Raw genomic sequence first — 23,175 nt, 5'->3', positions numbered from 1 at the left:
GTGTTTATTTTATATTTATGGATATTGTCAAATCGAATTTTAAGTTTAGATTAGTTTTAGGAATCTATTTAAGAATTTAGAGTTGTAATGAATTATATAGAAAATGAATAATCAACAATAAAATGTTAATAATATCGATTTATACAACAAAAATAAAGATGATGTACATTTATAAAATAATGGAGTGTATGAACATTAATAATCTAGATAATAGAGACAAATTTGTTGTCTTGGTCTGCATTTTTTTTTTCATTTTATAATTTCAAATTGTTGTATGACCCTTCATTAAAATTTTGAAATTATGATATTATATTTATTTGAATATAAATCAGATTATTTACAAAAAATTATACATGCACGAATGTGTGCGATATAATTGTGTTGTGTTGCCTCCAAAGTTGCAGATGATACAGTCTCACAAATGTTTTTCTGTATACATTTTCACCATCTCCAGGCTCTACAAGATTATGGTTTGAGTAAGAACGGTATCACGAATCTCTGTGATACATACAACCATACCGATATTCACAATAAAAAGTAATATTCTTAGCATAAATAGTAATATTTTTTCATTGATGACTTAAATAAGAGATCTGTCACACAAAATAAGATCCGTGAAATCGTCTCAGACAAGTTTTTACAATTGATTTTTGTCTAACTTTTCTGCCTCTGAGCGATGGTATTATATGATATTTTGAGATCCCATTGTTCAACCATAAAATATATCAATGTAAGTTTAACCCTCGCAATATATAAAATTTCGGAGACATGTGAAAGTCTTCGGGTTTATTTTTCCTTACAAATTCAAAAGATCCCCACATGTAAGAAACAATTGTATAGAGATGGACTAAAGTTAAACATAAGAAAAATTCATGTGCAGAAACACTTACGATCTTTGGAAATGAAACCAAACGACATAAATTCATTTTATATTTTATTTTCGAAGAATGAAATATATTTCAATCCATTTTCACATCTCCCGGATATCTAATCAAATGAGACATTCTTCTCTTCCCACACCCCCAGTGAGCAAGTGTGGTAGAATCCTCAGGGAAGAAACAAGCGTCCGGAACACCAGCCAAGAGCGAGCCGGTGGAGTGAAGGCTCATCGAATCATCGTGTTATCTGGTGTGTCACGCCATTGAGAGCCACCAGGCAGATCCTTCAAATTCTGCAGATGAAAAAGTTTATTGGGAAAAAGGAGAAAAAAGAAACAGATTGCACGCAAGTTCTGTATAGAAAATAAATCACTTTGTGGGGATTTCAGGAAATTGTTTGGTGCTGTGGTGCATTATAGAGCAGCATAATGAGGATTTTGATTGAATAGAGACAAGGAACCTCTAAACGAATTTATTTGGAGTGTAACAAAATTAAAAGAAAAATAAAAATTTAAATAATATCTTCCGACCGCCGACGTATATGACAAGGGTCATTCATGCACTTTCGAAAGTCGTAAACAACATACGATATGGGAAACTAGAGTATAACGTGATGCCTGAGACACCTGTGAGATTGCAACTTTAGGCTACAAAACATAATCACATAATAGGTGAAGATATGCTATCAAGAGAAGATCTTGATAAAGAGAATTGAATTAAATAAATAATTAAATAAAGAATTGAATTAAATAAATACATCACCCTGCATGAAATGTACAAACATCTTGATAAAGAGAAGATCTATCGATGAGATTAAAGATCTTTCTTCAGGCCTAAATACTTTATCAAAAGATTTTAGCTTGTTCGAACCGTTCTCGGTTTTCTAGGTTGGATACTTTGCCAGCCAATTTTGTAACATTCAATGATAAGTTCTATGGCACGAGAAGAAGAAAAACTAACCTTTTTAGGCAAAACAATGGTGCATGGATCCAGTTAAACAACAGCCTGAAGAATAACTCCGGTGTTCCTAGGCACCGATAACTACACTGACGACTCACGAGCAAATCAGTAGTACGTTCAGAATAAAGAATGCTGCAAGTATAGAGAAATTTTGCATATCTAACTTTAAAAAAATTATCAATTCTGTGGCAGCACAACATGAGCACATATTCACCTGAAAATGTAGAATCTTTGGCATGTGACGAACTACTCACTCCCAAAACATAGTCACCAGGCAAGTTTAAGAAATTGCATAAGCAAACAAGCTTCCTGCGAATTTTTAAAAAAATAGAAAAAAAAACAATAAAAAAAGGATAGCAAGAAGAAAATAGTACATCCATCCCTTCATGGGCCCAACACCAAGTGGTGAATTCAAAGATTGTCATATCCTACAGTGATACAGAAGATAAACTCGATTTTATATGAAAAAACGAACCTAAATATCATGTTTTATCAGGAAAAGGGGAAATATAGAAAGTAAACACCGAAAATGCAATCAAAAGACATTGGAATACAAGGAAAATAGTCCCATAGATTTTTAGATAGGCAATCATATTTTTGAAAACTGCAAAACTGCCCAAATAAATGTTAGCTCAGTTAAGTGAAGATGATAATTTTTAATAAAATGCTATTGTTTATAACCGGAACAGAGAAAAAAAATTAGCACTTTTGTAACGTCAAGAAAAAATTTATTACTCTAGGATTTTAAAAAAAAGGGTACAAAATCCATGGTGGCAAGAATCAAATGTCCATCTCCATCTAGAACTCACAAGCTAAAGTACAGTACTAAAAAAAAGTAAGCATCCACTCATTCTTGAATATCATGCTCGCTCCTTTGATTGGTAACAAGTGAATGGGGTTAGAATCGGCATACCTTCACCCAAAATAAGGACAGCATTAGCATTCATTGGCACCATATCATGGATCTTTTCACTGGTCAAAATTGCTTGAGTAACTACCAAAAAGGCAGATGATTTAGTTTCAGAGCATAAAAGATGAGTTGAAGATAGTTATAGAAGGAAAGCTTCGGTAGACAGCATAAAAAAACTTGAGAAACATAAGAAAACTGTAGTGAATGCACAAATCCAACTTAATACCCAAACACAATTTGAATCTTATTTCATGATTGGATCCCAACATTAAAAGATCTAGTTCAGATCCGACCACTTGTTCCAACATAAGATCTAATCCCTTCGGCTGTGAGTATGTGTTTTTTCCCATGTTGATGTAGCAACACATAATCAAAGTAAAACAAATCCCCAGAAGATAATGAAGGAAGGTCGTGGTCATAAAATAATGAATGGTGGCTGAAACAGATCATCCAAATAAAACATAATTTCATGATGGCAACACATTCTTGATTCTGCCTCAAACCAAATTGATGAAGCCACATGGAGCATATGATCATCTCTCACGAAAATCAGTATGTATGATGAAGAATAAGGGGATAATACAAGATAGTCATCGGAACCTGAAGTTGTTACTAGTTTTTCATCTGTGTCCGCCACTTCAGAATCATCAACAGAAGCATCCACGCCAGAAACTGCCATCAGGTGCACAGTATAGCATCCATCTGAGATCCAGATGGTTTGTGTCACTGAACATCGACAACAAGTGTATTTAGTACAGAAAATAACAATACATGACATCAGGCCTTTCAGTTTTCTTCTGAAACCTATGCTTAGTGCTACAAATAAATATGAACAATTTATAAGCTTCGAAAATCCACCTGCAGAAACATCATGAAAAACAGCAATCTTAAGAACTTTCATTGTTTGAATTGACTGCTTCATTACGCAGCAGGCATCCAATCCATGGAGAGAAGATGATAGACACAACACGTGTAAATTTCCTATAGAGTCTAAGATCACAAATTTGTTTACAGACAATGCCTCGACAGAAATTGCCTTCACTGATTTGCCAGGCATATTCACTGATACAGAGCCATTAAAATCCTTGTCCTTGAAAGCCACAAATACACCACCCGCATCTTTAGAGTCTTGTCTCAGTTTCATAACCCTCAACTTTACTGCAAGTTATAGTGCACAATAAGAAGCTGGAGAAAATGGCAAAGTTTTAGAGTTCTTAACTTCATAGCATCAAGAAAAAACTACACTTCCAGAAAACATTCAAATATAAGGATAGATTTTCCAATTTTCCAACATGCACAACTGAACATACAAAAATATTTGAGAAGGAAAATGGCATATATTAAAGAAAGTTAATTACCAAATTATCACATATGACATAACCACATCGTAAAAAATTTAAAAGTTGATAAGAAAGAAAATAACCAAATATACCATGTTCCAAGGTCTAACGAAATCAAACAATTGTAATTTATAAACCTATATAAATGTAGACATACTTTTCCAAGAAAGCTACAAATGTATTCCGGAACAATATAATACATAAATTATAAACACGCTAATATGGAATTAAACTCTCACAACCTTTTTTTCACTCTCCTCAGAGAGCTTATGCAGAATGCTTAATCAAGACTCTCAAGTATAAAAGTCACATAATTTCCGAAAAATCTCACCATACGAATGCCATGGGTTCGGAATGAAAAAAGAGGTAGCAACAACCAAAACCAACTTAACATTGATGAGGTATGACAAAAAAAGTGTCACAGATTGTGCTAAGTGCCTAAGTCAAGGGATACGAAATGATAGGCATTATAAGAATCATAACTTCAGCCACAAAATTTTGAAAATGAAAAACGTGCAACAAATTTCACTCAATCCCTCCCCCTTCCAATGGTTGAACATGTCGGCTCAGCCACCTTATTGTTGGGGAGATTCTATAAACCGTTCTATAAACCGCAATTCCTCAAAAAACTAAGCAACTCCAAAGGCTTGCAAATTATAATAAGGATAACTTTGATCTCTAGCCACCCGCTCCAGAATCCACATTATTAGCCAGGTTACTACAGACAACATATCAAAAACTTGATCTTTCTATACTCCTAACTAAAACATCTATAGGAAGAAAGAAGGAAAAGTGGAAGAACTAAAGTTCAAAATTATACATGGCTTGGTGATAATTTGTTGCAGCTGAACAAAGCAAAACACCGAAGAAAATCAATACACGCAGGAAACTAATAAACTCACCCGAATCATTGTGCTTCTCTCTCTTTTCACTCTTGACAGATAACAAATTCAATTCTTCATCTGTAACTAAAGTTTTCCCTCCGTTACTCGATCCACATTGCAAATTGGATCTTCTACCACCACTCTTCTTCTCCTTTCTCTGCTTACCCTTAACTAAGGGCCGGAGCGGGAAAACTCTGACCCCGTTCTCTTCCCCGAGAATTAAGAACCCAAACAAAACCCTAATTTCGAATATGGGGAAACAACAATCAATCACCGCACACTTCATGAGCTTCAAAGCCTCGGGGCCAACATGATCACAAATCAATCTCACAGCAAAAACCCATATCTTAGAGTTGGAAACCGAGTACAGCGAGAAAACATTAATCCCACCAGACAATTTCATCGAAACCCCATGATTAGTATTAAAGACCATACCTCCCTTACTCTGATCCCAGACCAAATCCCTGTGATTGGATAAAACCTTGATTTTCCCGAAACGGTCGTCCCGCAAAACGTAGAAGCGGAAGAGGGTGGATGAGGAAGGACGGAGAATGGGGGAGCACGTGAGGAAAAGGGTGGTGGCAGATTCAGGAGATGTTTGGAGGTGGAGGAAGGTGGCGGAGGAGGTGGGGGAAGGGATAAGGGTTTGTGGGGAGGGAAAAGATGAAAGACGCAAAGGATTAACACAAGGGTACAGAGAAAACGATGAATCAAAGTGGCGAAAGGCGAGTGAACTGGACTTGGAATCGTACATAAGGGATGATAGATGTGGCGTGGAAGTGTGGAGTAGCTTGGGAAGAGTCAACTGCCGGGCTTCACATAGCGGAGAAGACGATGACATAATAAACGGAATCCAAATTGCGATTCCGGATTGGTAATAAGTAATAACGAATGAGAAATTTGTATCAAGAAACAGATTTTGCTTGTGTCGTGGAAAAGGGTGGAATTGGGTTTGACGACGGCTGGGACACGAGAAGACACTGTGAGAGTACTATGAGTGGCAGCGGCGCGGTGGTGGGCGTTACATGTACTTGAAGACCTCGTTTGGACAAGCTAGGACCTAGGAAGTGCGTACTTGAACAAACGACATAGTAGATCCGACCATGGTTCATGGATCATTGATTGGCCACGGGCCGGGTAATCTTTATAAAAACCCAAACCCGAGTTATTAATTAAAAAAAATTAGTAATTTTCAAAAATTTGGGAAATGAATATGATAATGATAAGGGATGTTAGACTTCAGTTAGTTAGCTTGGCTTGTTTACAAATACTTCTATAAATAGCTTGACTTCAGTTGGTTTTATTCAATTCAATTGTATCATTCATTTGTATTTTTCAGTTCAGAGCTTCAGCTCTGCGTCTTCAATGGAATTCCTTTCGTTTCTCTAATATGGTATCAGAGCAAAATACGAAAATTCCGATCGATACTTTTGTGATCGATCTTCATTAATTCTCAGCATTTTTTTTCATCTGCTTCATTTCTCGATCTGTTCCTTTTTTGATGATGGTGAAATGCGGTGGTCAAGCGATCAATAATAATGCGAATCACGCTTCCGTCACTCGCACTTTTGCTGAGGACTCGAGCAATCCATATTTCCTACAGAATGGTGATCATCCAAGTCTTATTCTCGTGTCTCATCCGCTTTCAGGCTCAAATTACAACACCTGGAGCAGAGCTATTGTAAGGCCCTGGCCCTGTCCTCAGACCCTGCAATCACAGTTCCTGGACTCAGACCAGCTTGCACTTACTCATCGGACTTCTCCACGCCAGGAAAGTGGAGTTTGTGCCTTCCCAGGATTCGACCCCTCAACCTCCTGGCATATAGGTATATTGGGCCTTACAGCTATTGTCATGGCATTGACTGCTAAAAACAAATTAGGTTTTGTGGATAACTCTATACCTCGTCCTTCCCCTGATGATCTGCTATACGGTGTTTGGAATCGATGTAACAGTATGGTAACCTCTTGGATCTTAAATGCTGTTGTTCGCGAAATCGCATGATAGCTTGATGTACATGTCAACTTGCCATGAGGTCTGGGGCTTGATTTGCGCGATCGCTTCCAACACAGCAATGCTCCAATGATTTATCAAATTAAAAAGTTGCTTAGTGCTCTTAGTCAAGGATCTTTGAGTGTTAGTTCGTATTACACAAAATTACGAACACTTTGGGATGAATTAAAAGATTATCAGCCTTCCACTGTGGATCAATGAAAGATTGGATGAATTATCATAATCAGGAATATGTTATGCAGTTTCTCATGGGGCTAAATGAATCTTATTCCCAGATACGTGCACAAATACTGTTGGTTGATCCTCTTCCTGTCATTGCTAAAGTGTTTTCTCTTGTCGTCCAAGAGGAGAGGCAGAGGTTTATTACGACTGGAACCATTGACACCTCCTTTGTCCCAAGTACATCTGCTGCTGTAAGTGTTGCCAAGAAATTTATGAATTCCAAAGGCAAAGGTGATAAAGTTTTCTCTCATTGTGGATATACTAATCATACAGTCGATAAGTGTTACAAATTACATGGTTTTCCCCCTGGTCACCCTAAGTTTGGGACGAAATCATTCTTTGGAAAAACACCAGCACAATCATGCCAAACTCATGCTTCTCCAGAGTTTACTTCCAATGTCTCTGTCGATTCCCTCACACATGGACAGTGCAATCAACTCATTGAGTTTTTAAGCTCGAAGATTCAAACTATGAGCAACTCTACTTTGGAACAACAACAACAAGAGTCCTCAGTGTCCTGCTTCAATGGTATTTTTTCTTTGTTTGATTCTCTTCCTACCATCCAACGCCTTGATTGGGTAATAGATACATGAGCCACACATCATATATGTTGCTCAATGTCTCTTTTTACTACAATTAGGCAGATCAATTCTAGAGTAAACCTTCCAAATAATTTCTCAATCAATGTTACTCATGTTGGCTCGGTTCAATTTGTAAAGGCCTGTATTTCGTATTCATAGTTTAGCGGAATTATTAAAAATTTTCTAAATAAATAATTATCTTGCCTCTTTATAAAATAAACATGTAAATAATTCCGCTAAAATATGAATACGAAATACGGGCCTTTATAGTTGGTATCAGAACCGACCTCTCTTAGTACGGTGTGGTTCGGGGACGAACCAAGCGGAAGCTGGTGGGCATGTGAGGCCCGGGGCCGAAGAGGGCGGGGGGTGATCGCCGGTGCCATGAGTTTGCACGGACAATGAGCAGCTCCTGGCAGGCTTCTAGGTGGAGGGAACATGAATTAACCGATCTCACACCGGAATGAGAAGGATTCCGAGACTGTTCAATGTAATGGACTGTACAGTTAAAGAGGGCTTAAAAGATTTGATTTGTACTACTCATATCACGAAGGTGCATCTTTTTTTCGGCAGCTCATCACATAAGAACTCCAAAGTTAAGCGTGCTTGACTTGGGGCAATTTTGGGAAGAAGTTTCCCAGGGTGCGTGTGAATGAGGACATAAGCACGTTGGAAAGACCCGTCTTGGTATAGTGAGGACAGTTGTCAAATCTGGGGCGTTACACAATTAACCAGTGAATTAACCCTTCATGATGTCTTATATGTGCCACAATTTAAGTTCAATTTGCTTTCCATCACTTCTCTTACTAATTCCTTTTCATGTTCAGTTTGTTTTTTTTTTTCCAATGTTTGTAAAATCCAGGATATCAATCAGTCCAAGATGATTGGGATGGGTAGGCGTGTTGGAAACCTCTATGTGCTGAGCAAGCTCGGGAAAATCTCCTCTCCGATCGCTTGTAATACTCATACCTCTGCCGATCTCTCCCATTTATGGCATTTTCGTATGGGACATCCTTCAGTTGTTAAGCTTTATGTCTTGAATAAACATTTAGGTTCTACTTTTGTCAAACAAAATAATGTACCTTGTTCTATTTGCCATTTATCAAAGCAGAAATGTTTGCCTTTTATTTCTCGGCCTACTGTGTGTGCTATATCATTTGAACTTTTGCACATTGACATTTGGTGTCCTTTTAGCTCGGTTTCAGTTGAAGGATATAAATATTTCATGACTATCGTTGATGATCACTCTCGTTTTACTTGGGCGTACATGTTAAAAGCTAAGTGTGATGTTCAACACATTTTTCCAGCCTTTTATCAATTGATATACACTCAGTTTAATGCCAAAATTAAAGGGGTTCGGAGTGATAATGCCCCTGAACTAAATTTCACAAATTTCTTTCTTCAAAAAGGGATTGTTCATTTCCACTCTTGTGTTGAAAGACCACAGCAAAACTTTGTTGTTGAGCGTAAACATCAACATATTTTGAATGTGGCTCGAGCCCTTCTTTTCCAATCCAACATTCCCTTGGTTTATTGGCCCGATTGTATTCTCACTTCCATTTACTTGATCAACAGAATTCCATCAGTATCACTTGCCAATAAGTCACCTTTTGAGTTGCTGCACTAAAAATTGCCTTCCTATTCTCATTTGAAAGTATTTGGCTGTTTGTGTTTTGCTTCAACACTTGTTTCTGCTCAAAACAAATTTTCATCTCGAGCTATTAAATCTGTTTTCATGGGATATCCTGCGGGCTACAAAGGGTATAAGTTGTTGAATATGGAAACTAATGAGCTCTTCATCTCCCGGGATGTTATCTTTCATGAACACTCTTTTCCTTTCAAATATATCCCATCCTCAAGTGTTCCTTTCTGATTTTTTTTTTTCTGATAGTGTCATCCCAACCAATGACTCCTCCTTACTCGTTCCAAATAACTTGCCAAAGCATACTCGATCCAACCGCCCCATCCATGCCCCACATCATCTTCGTGACCTATCGCTGCTTTACAATTACCTCTGATCTTCCTTGTACAACAACACATCCCTTGTCCACCTATCTTACTTCTTATAGACTTTCACCTACTTTTTCTGTTCTAGTCAGCAATATATCTTCTATCCTTGAACCAGAACATTACTCTCAAGCTGTTGTTTTTCCTGAGTGGAGACAAGCAATGGCTGATGAACTCAATACTTTAGAAGCGAATAACACTTGGTCTATTGTTTCTTTACCACACGAAAAATCTCTAATTGGCTGCCGTTGGGTATACAAGGCTAAATTCTCTGCTGATGGTTACCTACAGCGTTACAAGGCACGTCTCGTTGCCAAAGGGTTCACCCAACAGGAGGGTATTGATTATCTTGAGACGTTCTCTCCGGTGGCCAAACTTGTAACTGTCAAAGTTTTATTGGCCTTAGCTGCTACTTGAGGTTGGTTTCTAATTCAACTTGATGTCAATAATGCTTTTCTACATGGTGACCTCTTGGAAGAGGTTTACATGTCTCTGCCCCAAGGCTATTGCAGAGAGGGGGAGATTTTACCTCAAAATATCGCGTGTAAACTTCATAAATCCATATATGGTTTAAAACAAGCCTCTCGCCAGTGGTTTGCAAAATTCTCTGCCGCATTATTAGACATAGGTTTTTCTCAATCTCATGCTGATAACTCCTTGTTTCTACGGACAAAGGGAAGTGCCTTTGTTGCTTTATTAGTTTATGTTGATGACATTGTTATTGCTACCAACTGCGAAAAAGAGGCCAGTGATTTAAAGACACATCTTGACAACAAGTTTCGGTTGAAGAACTTGGGAGAGTTGAAGTATTTTTTGGGCATAGAGGTGGCTAGATCACAATGTGGTATTTCGATATGTCAACGAAACTATGATTTAAAACTACTCACAGAAGCTGGTCTTCTTGGTTGCAAACCGAGGTCTACACCTATGGATGCAAACACTAAACTTTCTCTTGATGATGGGGAGTTGGTTTCCAATCCTATTGCATACAGAAGATTGATTGGACGTTTGATATATCTCACAATTACCCATCCTGACTTGACTTACGTTGTGAACAAGCTAAGCCAATATGTTTCTAAGCCACGCACATCCCACATGGAAGCAGCATTGAATGTTTTGAGATATATAAAAGGAACGATTGGACAAGGCTTGATCTACAAAAATGCTTCTGATTTGAAGCTTAAATTTTTCTCGGATGCAGATTGGGGTTCATGTCTTGACACACGAAGATCAGTCATGGGCTTTTGTGTATTTCTTGGTGAATCTATGGTGTCTTGGAGATCAAAGAAGCAACAAACAATCTCCAGGTCTTCTGCCGAAGCCGAATACAGGTCTATGCAGCAGCAACTTGCGAAGTTACGTGGATCAGAACATTACTTAAAGATTTGAGGGTTAAGGATGATGAACCATCAATGCTGTTTTGTGATAGCCAAGCAGCTATACACATTGGTTCCAATCCAGTATTTCATGAATGAACTAATCACATTGACATTGATTGTCATGTTGTGCGTGAACAAGTGCAGGCAGGAGTCATCAAACTGATGCATGTTTCTTCAAAGTCACAGCTAGCAGATTTGTTCACAAAGCCTTTGTTTTACTCACGTTTTAGAAGGCTTCTGGTCAAGATGGGAGTACACAACATTCACTCATATCTTGAGGGGGGGTGTTAGACTTCACTTAGTTAGCTTGGCTTGTTTACAAATACTTCTATAAATAGCTTGATTTCAGTTGGTTTTATTCAATTCAATTGTATCCTTCGTTTGTATTTTTCAGTTCAGAGCTTCAGCTCTGCGTCTTCAATGGAATTCATTTCGTTTCTCTTAAGGGAGTACTTATATTTATTAAAATAACTTTTTGTAATATGTTTTATTAAATGAAAATAGAATTTTTTTATAGTTTTAAAGAGATATTTTTTATATTTTAAATAAATATTTTATCATGACATAAAGATTAGATATTTTAAATATCTAAAACTTAATAACATAATAAGTATTAAAAAAATAAAATAAAATAAAATAAAATAAACTATAAATAGATTTAATAATACAACCCATTGATTTAGAACCGTTTAGTTGAAGGGAAAGCTCCGAAGTCCGAACATTGGAAATACGAACCCGATTAACAAAATCATTGACCATGGTCCAATTCTAGGTCGAATCGAACCCGATTAAAAATTGGACCGTGGTTAATTCTGGACTCGAATACTAAGAATATTTTGACTAACAAACGGAATGTTATAGTATTCAATTGACTTAATCAAAATCAATACATGTTTATTCTTTCTAGTAGGGTTTAATTGTAGTAAAAGTTTAAATTTTTTCATATATGTTTATTTCATAATGATTTTGAAAAAAATATTTTTTTGCGTATAATCTTATTTATTTATAATTTTGATTTTCTGTATTGTCAAATTTATATCCAGATAAATTACATACTCAAATATGATCTATTTTAAAATATTTGCAAATACATAATAAAATGAAAATTTTCTCTCTATCTATATTAAAATATAATAATATATTAATAAAATTACAACTCAATAAATAAATCATATACATAACTAAAATATATTTTAACATATCGATAAAATATAAAAAATAAATATATTTTATTTATATCTAAGTGTAGAAAGTGTTGGTGATCGGAATCACACACAAATAGGGATGAGCAATATTTCGGTTAAACCGAATTAACTGATCGAATAGAGACAATTCGAAAATTTGGTTCGATTATTTCGAAAATTCGGTTTTCCAATTAAAAAAATTCGGTTATATCGTCTAATTCGGTTCGTTTACGGTTTTAAAAATTTTGATATCGGTTAACCAAATTAAGCGATATAATAAATACTATTATTTAATAAATTTTTAATTTTTAGCAATTTTTATATATATTTTAATTTTTAATTTTAAAATGGTATCGTTCTCACTTCTCTAACCTAATTTCTCACTCTCACTTCTCTATTTTTCACACTTGACTTCATCCGTCGTCAAGAAAAATTACATATATAATTAAAGTTAAATCACAATTTTTTTAAAACTAATCAGTTCGATTTTCATCGGTTATGAAAATTAATTCGATCGGTTCGGTTATAGCTAAATATTTCGGTTTGATTCGATTATGGCTAATTCGGCTCGGTCGATAACCGAACCGACCGAATGTTCACCCCTACCCACAAATCAAGATAATAGTGAGATTTTTCACGTGAGATAAATTTTTTAAAAGTACTCTTTTCATTATCTGCAACTTTCACATTTAAATATTTTCCGGATTAATAACATAGTTCAAAAAACAATATCAATATTCACTTTATATAATATAAATAAAAAATAAAATAAAATGCCAAAAGCACATCAGAGATACGTGTGCAAAAACAAAATGTTGCTTAAAATGAGAAAAAAGTGGGCATGAAATTAGAATTCCAATCCCGAGGGGTGAATTTTGTAATTAGGCACGCGACACACCAAAAAACGAGAATGGGGCCCGCCACTTCCCCTCCAGGGACCAAAACACTAAATACGAGTCTCCTTACAACAGATCCGAGAAATGCGTTGATGCGTCTCCCACCCCCTTACTCGCTTCACTCTCGCGTTTCACCCACGCGCGTTCCCATTTAAATCAAATGTTATACCAAATTTTTTTAATAATACCGTATAAAATATCGAAACTTTTCGGTATTGAATATCGATATCATACCGAATTTCGATATGACATAAATCATATATCGCTCTTACCAAAAAAATTTGATATACGACAATTTCGATATAATATCATCTATACCGAAATTTTTTTTAAAAATTTATTAATCTCAATCACGATCATAATAAAATATGTTATGCTCAGTTAAGAAACTGAAGTTTAAACGTTGAAATACCTTTTGATTGATGGCGTGTGTAATGATTGGAGCGTGGGAGAAAAGCAAGTGTTTTCCACACAGCTCATATTTAACTTGGCATCTTTTTTTTTTTACACAGTACACTGTGCACTACACCAGTAGTAGCCCCCCTCCCTGTCCTGTCATTTCCACCACAATTCTGAATCATCAGTCAGCCACCTCCCGATGTCCCCACTCTTGTTATCTTAACCAAATCTTATTATATTGCCCCAAACTACTATATAATCCATTTTCATCCCCTGTTCTTGTGCTTTGGGGAAACAGTAAAGAGTACCTTTTTGCTATATATTTCACGCTTCTACTTTGACTCAAGAATCGATCTTTTTTAAATGAGGAGTTGAGGGTGGTGATTTGGGGTGTTTGCTGTTTAGAAAATGGTGAAGAGATGAAGGAGAGACAGAGGTGGCAGCCGGAAGAAGATGCACTCCTCCGCGCCTATGTCAAGCAATACGGTCCTAAGGAATGGAATCTCATCTCCCAGAAAATGGGGAAGCCTCTTGATAGGGACCCGAAATCTTGTCTCGAGAGGTGGAAGAATTACCTCAAGCCTGGGATAAAGAAGGGTTCGCTGACCCCGGAGGAGCAGAGTCTGGTCATTTCTCTGCAGGCCAAGTACGGGAACAAGTGGAAGAAGATCGCCGCAGAGGTGCCAGGCCGCACCGCCAAGCGTCTGGGGAAGTGGTGGGAGGTGTTCAAGGAGAAGCAGCTGAAGCAGCTGCAGAAATCGCAGAAGGGTAATCAGGATTACGGCAACCCCCCCGCTGGCTCCGTCGCGAACGGCAGGGTGTCGCCGGAGAAAGCCGCTCACGGGAAGTACGACCATATCTTGGAGACCTTTGCGGAGAAATACGTGCAGCCGAAGCTTTTCGCTTATCAGACTCCTTCCACTATTCTTATGCCTGGGACTCTCTCGCTTCCCGAACCACCACCGATTCTCTCCCTCGGATCCGCTGCGGCGGCGGCCACAGATACAGACCCGGTGAATCCCGTTTCCGGAACAGGAGCAGGGCTTCCGCCGTGGATGAATATGAACAACACGCCGACAACAACGTCCTCTCTGACATCGACTTCCTCCACTCCATCTCCATCCGTGAGCCTGACGCTCTCGCCTTCCGAACCGGCGGTCCTCGATCCGGCCCACCCGGATACTGTCATCCAGTCCCAGTTCTTCCCGGTTCAGCAGATGGGCACCTTGATCCAACTCTGCAAAGACCTGGAAGAGGGGAAAGAAAACTGGATGCGGCACAAAAAAGAAGCGACGTGGAGACTGAACAGGTTGGAGCAGCAGCTGGAGTCCGAGAAGGGGCGGCGGAGGAAGGAGAAGACGGAGGAGATAGAGGAGAGGATAAGATGCATGAGAGAGGAGGAAACAACATTCTTGAGCAGAATGGAGGGGGAGTACAGGGAGCAACTGAACGCATTACAGAGGGACGCTGAAGCTAAAGAGGCGAGGCTAATGGAAGCATGGTGTAGCAAACACTTGAAGCTGGAGAAGGTGCTGGAGCAAATCGGGATACATGCTTCTAATGGGTTTCTCCACAATGCCCCATAAATGAGAGAAGATTTTGTACTTGGCAGTCCCAATCATCATGATTATCCGATTTTGATACGCTGTGTTTTATAGGATTTGAACAGTTGCGATATATTCCTACAAGTCTTGTGATGAAATCGTATATTATGAGATATGTAATAAAATCACTTTATGTCACAATGTGAATTAATATGCTGTAATGGAAATTTGCTTTGGGTTTGTATTGTAATCTGAGAGTGATTCTACGATGAATGTGGTACAGAATTTTGTTACAGTGAGTTAAACATTTAAATATAATTAGACGTGAAAATTTCTCAACAAGTCGTTGTAGTATAGTGGTGAGTATACCCGCCTGTCACGCGGGTGACCCGGGTTCGATCCCCGGCAACGGCGAAATTTTTTAAAACGAGAAAATGGGTCCTTATCAATCACTTAAGAGGCTACTTTTAAGCCAAAACACACACAATCTCTTTTACACTAATCAGTTTGCTCGCTTCAAAAGAATATTTGAGTTATAAATATTATATTATTAACATAATATAAAATTTATTATTTATTAATTTTGTCTTGTACTAATAAGAATTTTATTATCAACCCATTTTCAAAAACATAAAATAATAATACATATACATCTCGATTGTTAAAATCACTAATATTTTTAAATAATTTTAATCATATGGTATTTAAATGCAACATATTTTGGAACTTCTCCCAATGGAATCAGTTTTTGATGAAATATTAATATAAAAAAATGAAAATTCAGTAAAAGATATAACAAATAAAAATTTTAAGTGAACATGTTTCAAGGGCTAGCGATCAAATATTGATATTGAAAATTTCAACAATAGAAAATAAATTATATAAATTCCTAATCGACGAGTTAGAACTTGAAACTCCTCTAATTTTTAATCCAAAATTGTCCTTAAAGCTACAATAAATGTTGGTATCTATAGAGTAAGACCTTCAATAAACCTCAGAAAATATCTTCAATAATCAGGTCAGAAGAACTTAAGAGGTAATGTAATCAAAAGCAAGCTTGTCTACACAAGACAGCTTTTACTTGTGGTACAGGTAAATGAAACTGAAGATGAAGAATCCAGCCATCTGCAGTCATCATCGTAGCCACGTTAAAACTTCAAACAATTGCCGATGAGGGCATAAAATTTTCAAATAACAGAGCCCTGATTAAGAGAGACGGAGGTAGAGAGTTTACCATGGAGAATGAAGCACCATAGTAGGGGAACGCCGTAACAATAAACCTCTCATATTCGTTGTGTCTGAAAGGTCGAACAGGAATCTGCAGCAAAATAAAATATATCATTCATGGCGGCTATTCTTTTTTTTTTTTGGATGGTTGCGTAGAAAGATGAACACTCCAGCAACTAAAATTTAAACAGCGCACACAGAGCATCTCTCAGCACACATCGAATAACTCTCCCTGGATATTTTAAGATGGTTTTTTGCAAGTTAAAGTGACATTTTTGTCGACATATAACAGTAATCATTTTAGCTTGTCTTCTAACTTCTAAATCGCGAGTTTGTAAACGCATAGGTGAATACTACCAAAATAGTAAGGAATAAACATACCTGCTTTGAAAGAGATAAGCTAGTATATCCTAGCCTCTGATATTCAATCTTAAACTGGAAAACTCCATAAACATCAGGTACCTTGAATGAAGTGTGATACTTCCCCTGCAGCAAATTCATGTATACAAGATATGAGTACACTTTCACTGGAGAGTTTAATGGACGTATGTATTGGTAAAACTACCTTCTGATCTGTTGACAATGTTTTCAAGACATACGGGCTCATCATGTAGAACTGTACTTGAACGTCATTTGCAACATGTGGTACCCAACTAGTACCAGACCACTCAAAGATTTCAACAGAAAATTCCTAGAAGATATTATCATAATCATCAAACGATCTTGTAATATTCCAGAAGAAATAGTTCAGGTGGATTAGGAAAGTCAGTTAATTTATTGACCAGTAGACTTTAAAAGACAATGGCAGTAAAAAAGGTAACAGGGTTTAGCACGAGAAAAAATAGAATTACCAGGTCATCGTTGATCCGATAAGTTTGAGGCTCTTCTGTTTCATCAACTTTGTTGTGCTTAATGTTGCCAGACTATGGAAAGAATGAAAAAAAAGTTCCAAGTTGTTTGATTGTCGAAAAATGAATGCCAAAAAAAGAATTCTGAAATAAATAACCTTAAGATGACCCCTTTCATGGAAGATCCATTTGCTAAGTTCAGTAACAAACTGTTCATTTCCAGATTTTACATACCTGTCCCCATACATCACATTTTCTGTTAGTTGAAAAGCAGAAACATAAAAATCTTCTAACACAAGGAACATCAGATGGAAAAAATTATAATCCTGCTTCATAGCAAAACACGCAAATAACTACACCATAACGGAAATTTGCAGGAAAACAATACAATTTCATAACCTAACAAAGACAAGAGTAAGGCAGGAATTCTATTTGTGTCCTACGAATCAAATAAAATTATGCAGTGATTATATGACTCCATGATTCTGATAATATGACAACCATAAACTTACACAAGACTGTATAAATGCTTACTTCAGGCATACAAACATAACTTCGTAATATGACATGGGAAAGCAGGTCAAATGAATACATCGGCATCAATTTACATAAAGAAATCAACAGGTCCTGCATTTTTAGATGAAAATGCAAACAATGCCCAAGACAAATCAACAGTGCTATTGCACATAAATCCACTCACTTATTAGAGTTTCCAGCCTTTTGCACCCCTGATCTGAACAACCTGGTGCAACAAACAAACAAATTCTCATGGCAAAAAGGAGTCTACTTGAGCAATTCCAATTTCCAAGTACTATTTCTTGTATTAATGACACGGAATATATTCATAAACTTAAACTTCACAGCAAAGCATACCTGTTGCTAAACATGTTTAATGAACCGGAGATCATAATCCGTGCATTATTTCTAGCCTGTAATGCATAATTTCACCTTATGCTATATATATGCTGGAGATTTACGTATTATCTTATAAAATGTTGGAGGAAAAAATAGAACCTCGTATTGAATGCAAATTTAATTGTATTCTAGCACAATTGTTGATGAGTATTTATCGAGGTAAAAATATAAAAAATGGATAACTAGCCTGCACAATTGAAACTAGAGAGATAGCAGTTCCGGTAAGCGATGGTGGGCTAGACAACTTCATGTTTGGATTCGCAGAGTATGCAGAAGCAGAAGCGGAAAGAACCTTTAGAACCTACAAATTGGATCGGGAACAACAGAGGAGAAGGTTATCACGGAAAACCTATCATCAGTGAAAGTTCATTCCGTGGTTTGTTTCATGAACTTTAGAGGTGAAAAAACCCAAAGACAAACATAATAATAATCTACGTTACCAAGCTATTTTCTGGATTCAGTGAATGGCCAATACCTTTGAAAAGCACAGGCGCCTGTTTCGCAAATACCAAGAGTTAGAAAACAAGCTCCTGATAATCATTGTGAAAGATAATATAAGTTTAAAGTTGACGCATAAATACACAAACCACAGGTGGCAGATACACAGTCAAGCAATGTACAATTATGAAATCAGTATATGCAATAGCACATGCACCAGTCATATGTCTCTCAATAACCATCTCTTCACCATTATACTCCATCAAAAATCAGACCGAATAAAATTTCATCTGAAATATCGTAATAGACTCATAAACAGTCACAAATGAGTATGGAAGTTACAAAATCCAGAAACGCACGTCCGTGACACCAGAATATGTTCATCAAAAAACTATACCAGTCATTCAATGATCAAAAGCTTACCTCGATCTTTTTAGTTCCCAAAATAACATCAGACTGAATAAAATCGTCAGCTGCAATTAGCGTGTGGTCTCCCTCTGTTTCTGAGACAGCATAACTAGAATGATCTATGACCACACTGGTGGGACCCTGTGCAATAGTGCAAACACATAAACAGCATAGATATATAAATACCAGGTTAACTAGCAGGTATATTATTGCATTACATCACAATACACAACTAGTTAGATAGCAAAAGACATCCAAACGGGAATTGAGTCTTCCCTGTCAATGCATCATAACTTTAGTAAACAAAAATGCTTCTTCCTTTCCAAGTGCTTTCCAATTGATTATCTCAAAGTAATGATAAAAACCGAGGTTTCTAGCCAGGCCCAACCTTTGTGGGTCAGCGGGTGATTCTATTCTCTGATCTTTTTTGGAACAAAGACACCAGTATTAAAAGGTAATAAGAAGGTTGATTTAAGAATTATCTTTCTTCTGTTGGAACTAACAGTGTTATCATTTGGAGTACATAAAATTAATACTTTTTTTCATCAGCATATGGACTGGCATAAACTGCGTACATTGCGATGCAAATATTGCTATCTTTACTTGACAATTGTACGTTCATGTACTAAAAAATGTCAAATAATTAACGACATCAAAGAACCCTGGTAGTTGCAAAAAGGGTATGCGGGGAATGATAAGCACGGAATTAGGAGTCAAAATCCTAGGAAATCGGATCTTAATCAAATGAATTTCAATCCCATTAGCTTGCTTTCAAGTAACAATTCATACACCAGCTTATTCTGCAACAGAAAATCCAAAACAAAGAAGGAACAGAATCACCCACCTCATCGAAATCGACCCCACATTCAGCAGCAATGTTCCGGATCAAATCGGAGGCATTTGAATCCGCAGCCAAAATCAAATCATGCCCCGAGTCGACAAAATCCAAAACCCCCTCCACATCCAACGACCCTCCAAACCCTACACAAATCTCTCAACAATTAAAAAACCCAAAAGATTAAACCAAAAAAAGAAATGAAATGAACCCGATCAAAATTTCCACTAATCCACCCATCATACAAACCAATCGAACTTACTGTCACTAGAGGGAGAGAAGATGATTAGGCCGTCGTACAAATACTGGCCATAGCGCTTGACGGCGATGGTGGGATCACCCGAGAGCTTGAAATCAACGTCGTATCCGCGTGATTGGAGGGATGAAAAGAATAGAGAGTGTGATGATTTAAGCGACAGATCTTCGAGCAATACCAGAATGCGGCGATCGGTGGGACTTTCTGGGGAGAATGCGTAGCCACGAAAAGGTAGAATTGAAAGTAGATTCAGAACGAGGAGAAAAATGCGGGAGGATTTTGACACCGCCATTGTATGTGTTCTTGTGAGGGTTTAGGGCGAATACGTGGGGAAATTTAGGGAAAATGGAGTCCACCGTGAAGTATTTAAAAAAAATGATTTATTAGTCAATTTACTTAAATATTTTTTATTTTAAGTTTAAATATATCATTAAATTTGTTTACATATATACATTTACATTTAAACACGTAATTCATTCTCATCAGTCGACTCAACTTAAATCCTCTCTGTCGACCCCTTTTTCATTTCATTTCCGACTACAATTCTCAGCACAAATTGACGCAATGACTAATAATAATCTGATAATATTAACGTTTATTTCGATTAATTTTTTATTTCATTGGTCGATCGACTGATTGAAGAAAAAAATTTCTCAAACGTGAGTCGACCAAACTTAGATCGACCATCTATTCACTCTTGAATCTACCCAAGACCCAACAATGATCGACCAAAATTAAACAATGGTCGACCAAAGCTTTGGTTGATGGTCGACACTGTTGATCGACCAAAGCTCTTTGGTCGACCAACAATTGGTCGACCAATGATGGTCGACATTGTTGATTGTTGGGTCTACTCATCATAGTCGATTAAATTGGTTTTGGGTCGATATATCTCGATTTGGGGAAAAAAACTCGTAAATTTTAATTGGGGGAAGATGTGTGTCGACAGAGAAGAAAAAGAAGGGGAGAATTAATTAAGTTAAAGAGTTTAATTGCAGTTAACGTAATAATCAGAAGTCAACTCCTTGTTTCTTAAAAAAAAGTCAGAATCCTTGTTTTTTAAATACTTTCTATCTCACTCCTACTTTTTTAACTGACCCAACGAATAAGGGTAAAATCTGGGAGTGCTTATTTATAATTAGGGAAAAATGTGGGGTAAAACGAAATTAAAGGAAAGTATTCCTGCAATTCAATCGATTGATTGTAATTTTAAACATATAAATTATTTCATAAAAAAAAATTTTTCCATAGATGGAAATTCTCTGTAATCCGAGGAAATAACCAAGAGTAGGTCTCTTATGAGACGATCTCGGGAATTTTTATCTGACAGGTCAACCCTACCGATATTCACAATAAAAAATAATATTTTTTCTTTGATAACGCAAATAAGATATATGTCTCACAAAATACGATCCGTGAGACCGTCTCACACAAGTATTTGCCAAAGTTGTTAAAGTCTCAATTTAGAAGTGTGACCTCAACTGAGTTGTATTTGTACAAGATGTTAATATTCTAGTATAATATTTTCTCAATTTTGTGTATGATGGTCAAAAGACAATATCATAAGCTTGTCGAAATTGTCGACAAAGAAATATCTAAAAACAAGTCACATATTAAACGAACTATCTATGGATTGCAACCTTTGTCCTAATTATGTATTTCCAAATATATGATATAGTTTTTATATTAAGTAGTATATTTTTCTTAGTTTTACTTTTAACCAAGTCCCGGAAAACATAAAATTATTTTTTGAATGAATTGAATAACAAAATCATCAAAATATGTTAAGTTAAGAACTCTATATATATATATATATATATATATAATATTTCGATTTCTTTGAAATTTTCATCTCACAATCTCACAATTGACCTAATCTACGCCCACATATTTCATTATGAAAAAAGAGGGGCATAATGGGGAATCTACAAGTTGTACAAGACAAAATATTGCATCCCCTTTTCTTTCCGGCAAAAACTTGTGTGAAACGGTCTCACGGGTCGTATTTATTAGACGGATCTCTTATTTGGGTCACCCATGCAAAAGTATTACTTTTTATGCTAAGAGTATTACTTTTTATTGTGAATATAGGTAGGGTTGACCCATCTCACAGGTTATGATTGAAAGCTCCGTTTCCACAGAGTGAATGTGACGAGGGTGAGTGTTGTGTGTATCAGAATGTAGGTGTTGTGCGTAGGTGTTGTAACACCCACGACAACATGCAGCTGGAAATTATAGTTTGACACACTAACACGCAACTTGAATGATAACAATACGAGATACGAGAGATAAATTAAAATACTTGTGCGGTGCCTCAGGGCAAAATAATTCACTAGAAAAACTTGTAAGTTTACAAAAACCAATACTAGTGAAAGAATAAAACAACTCCCTTAATAAGGCGAGTAACAAATTGCATCCTAAACCTCTAACAAACCGTATAACCAAAATACATAGGATGCATCAACTGAGAAGTGAAAAAGTCTTCAAAAATCAGCGCACTAATCAAAACAGTGATTAGGTGTTGTCTTCAGATGTTGTCAGCACTTTACAGCAACACTTTATCAACGACGCCAGATTGCTTCAATCAGAAAATATTTTCTTCGTACAAATGCATCTCTGTCTCTCCGAAAGTTTTATGCTCTATATGGTTCCCCCTCTCGTTTCTTCTCCTTTGAGTCCTATTTAACATAGAGACGCAATTTCATTAGGAAACAAACTCTTTTTAAAATAAGGATAATATCTTAAAGATATTGTGATATCATATCTTAAAGATATTATGATATCATATCTTAAAAATAGTATAAGTCATATCAAATATAGTCTTATATCACATATTGAATTTATACGAGATCATATCATCAATTTCGAGATTATTCTCATGTCTAGAAAGACAAAATATTAAAGATAAAAAAAGAAAATATATCAAGGAATAAAATTCCTTTCAATCTCCCATTTTTTGCCTTTCTGGACAAAACAACCCAAAAAAGGTTGTACGGCTCAGCTCCCCCTGAGTTAGCAAATCAGTGACTCAGCCAACTTTAGTTGACTCCCCC

At 36.6% G+C, this 23,175-nt stretch overlaps 4 protein-coding genes and 1 non-coding gene across 12 annotated transcripts; 3 read left to right on the top strand and 2 right to left on the bottom strand.

Moving 5' to 3' along the window:
• Positions 1-902: 902 nt before the first annotated feature.
• LOC142549607 (uncharacterized) lies at positions 903-6,048 on the bottom strand. 8 transcript variants are annotated; one of them, XM_075658649.1, is made up of 7 exons: positions 4,991-6,048; positions 3,607-3,906; positions 3,349-3,474; positions 2,686-2,832; positions 2,053-2,143; positions 1,839-1,924; positions 903-1,171 (listed from the first exon to the last, which is right to left on the bottom strand). In XM_075658649.1, the coding sequence occupies exons 1-4, from the start codon at positions 5,811-5,813 to the stop codon at positions 2,699-2,701; spliced, it is 1,383 nt and encodes a 460-aa protein (XP_075514764.1). In that variant the 5' UTR covers positions 5,814-6,048; the 3' UTR covers positions 903-1,171; positions 1,839-1,924; positions 2,053-2,143; positions 2,686-2,698. The 8 variants fall into 8 exon arrangements, with proteins under 8 accessions (XP_075514764.1, XP_075514765.1, XP_075514763.1 ...); XM_075658650.1 differs by having other exon boundaries at positions 1,839-1,919; XM_075658648.1 differs by having other exon boundaries at positions 1,839-1,928; positions 2,056-2,143.
• Positions 6,049-6,476: 428 nt separating this feature from the next.
• On the top strand, positions 6,477-10,210 carry LOC142550282 (uncharacterized). Its single transcript, XM_075659511.1, has 4 exons — positions 6,477-6,929; positions 7,226-7,783; positions 8,649-9,252; positions 9,882-10,210. Exons 1-4 carry the CDS (start codon positions 6,477-6,479, stop codon positions 10,208-10,210), a joined length of 1,944 nt encoding a protein of 647 aa, XP_075515626.1.
• A 3,567-nt stretch (positions 10,211-13,777) lies between these two features.
• On the top strand, positions 13,778-15,486 carry LOC142549605 (protein rough sheath 2-like). The gene has a single exon (XM_075658645.1). The coding sequence runs from the start codon at positions 14,071-14,073 to the stop codon at positions 15,235-15,237; it is 1,167 nt and encodes a 388-aa protein (XP_075514760.1). The 5' UTR covers positions 13,778-14,070; the 3' UTR covers positions 15,238-15,486.
• Positions 15,487-15,537: 51 nt separating this feature from the next.
• TRNAD-GUC (transfer RNA aspartic acid (anticodon GUC)) lies at positions 15,538-15,609 on the top strand. Its single transcript has one exon. It is a non-coding gene; the product is annotated as a tRNA-Asp (tRNA).
• A 487-nt stretch (positions 15,610-16,096) lies between these two features.
• Positions 16,097-20,448, bottom strand: LOC142549606 (dolichyl-diphosphooligosaccharide--protein glycosyltransferase 48 kDa subunit-like). The gene is made up of 13 exons (XM_075658647.1): positions 20,129-20,448; positions 19,876-20,012; positions 19,047-19,172; positions 18,626-18,679; positions 18,373-18,486; positions 18,144-18,199; positions 17,971-18,012; positions 17,429-17,504; positions 17,274-17,345; positions 16,988-17,113; positions 16,804-16,908; positions 16,430-16,513; positions 16,097-16,320 (listed from the first exon to the last, which is right to left on the bottom strand). Exons 1-13 carry the CDS (start codon positions 20,412-20,414, stop codon positions 16,273-16,275), a joined length of 1,326 nt encoding a protein of 441 aa, XP_075514762.1. The 5' UTR covers positions 20,415-20,448; the 3' UTR covers positions 16,097-16,272.
• Between the last annotated feature and the right edge of the window lie 2,727 nt (positions 20,449-23,175).

This window comes from Primulina tabacum, chromosome 6, assembly GCF_025594145.1.
Source record: "Primulina tabacum isolate GXHZ01 chromosome 6, ASM2559414v2, whole genome shotgun sequence".
Taxonomy (NCBI): Eukaryota; Viridiplantae; Streptophyta; class Magnoliopsida; order Lamiales; family Gesneriaceae; genus Primulina; species Primulina tabacum.
This window is presented reverse-complemented; position numbering and strand designations above follow the sequence as displayed.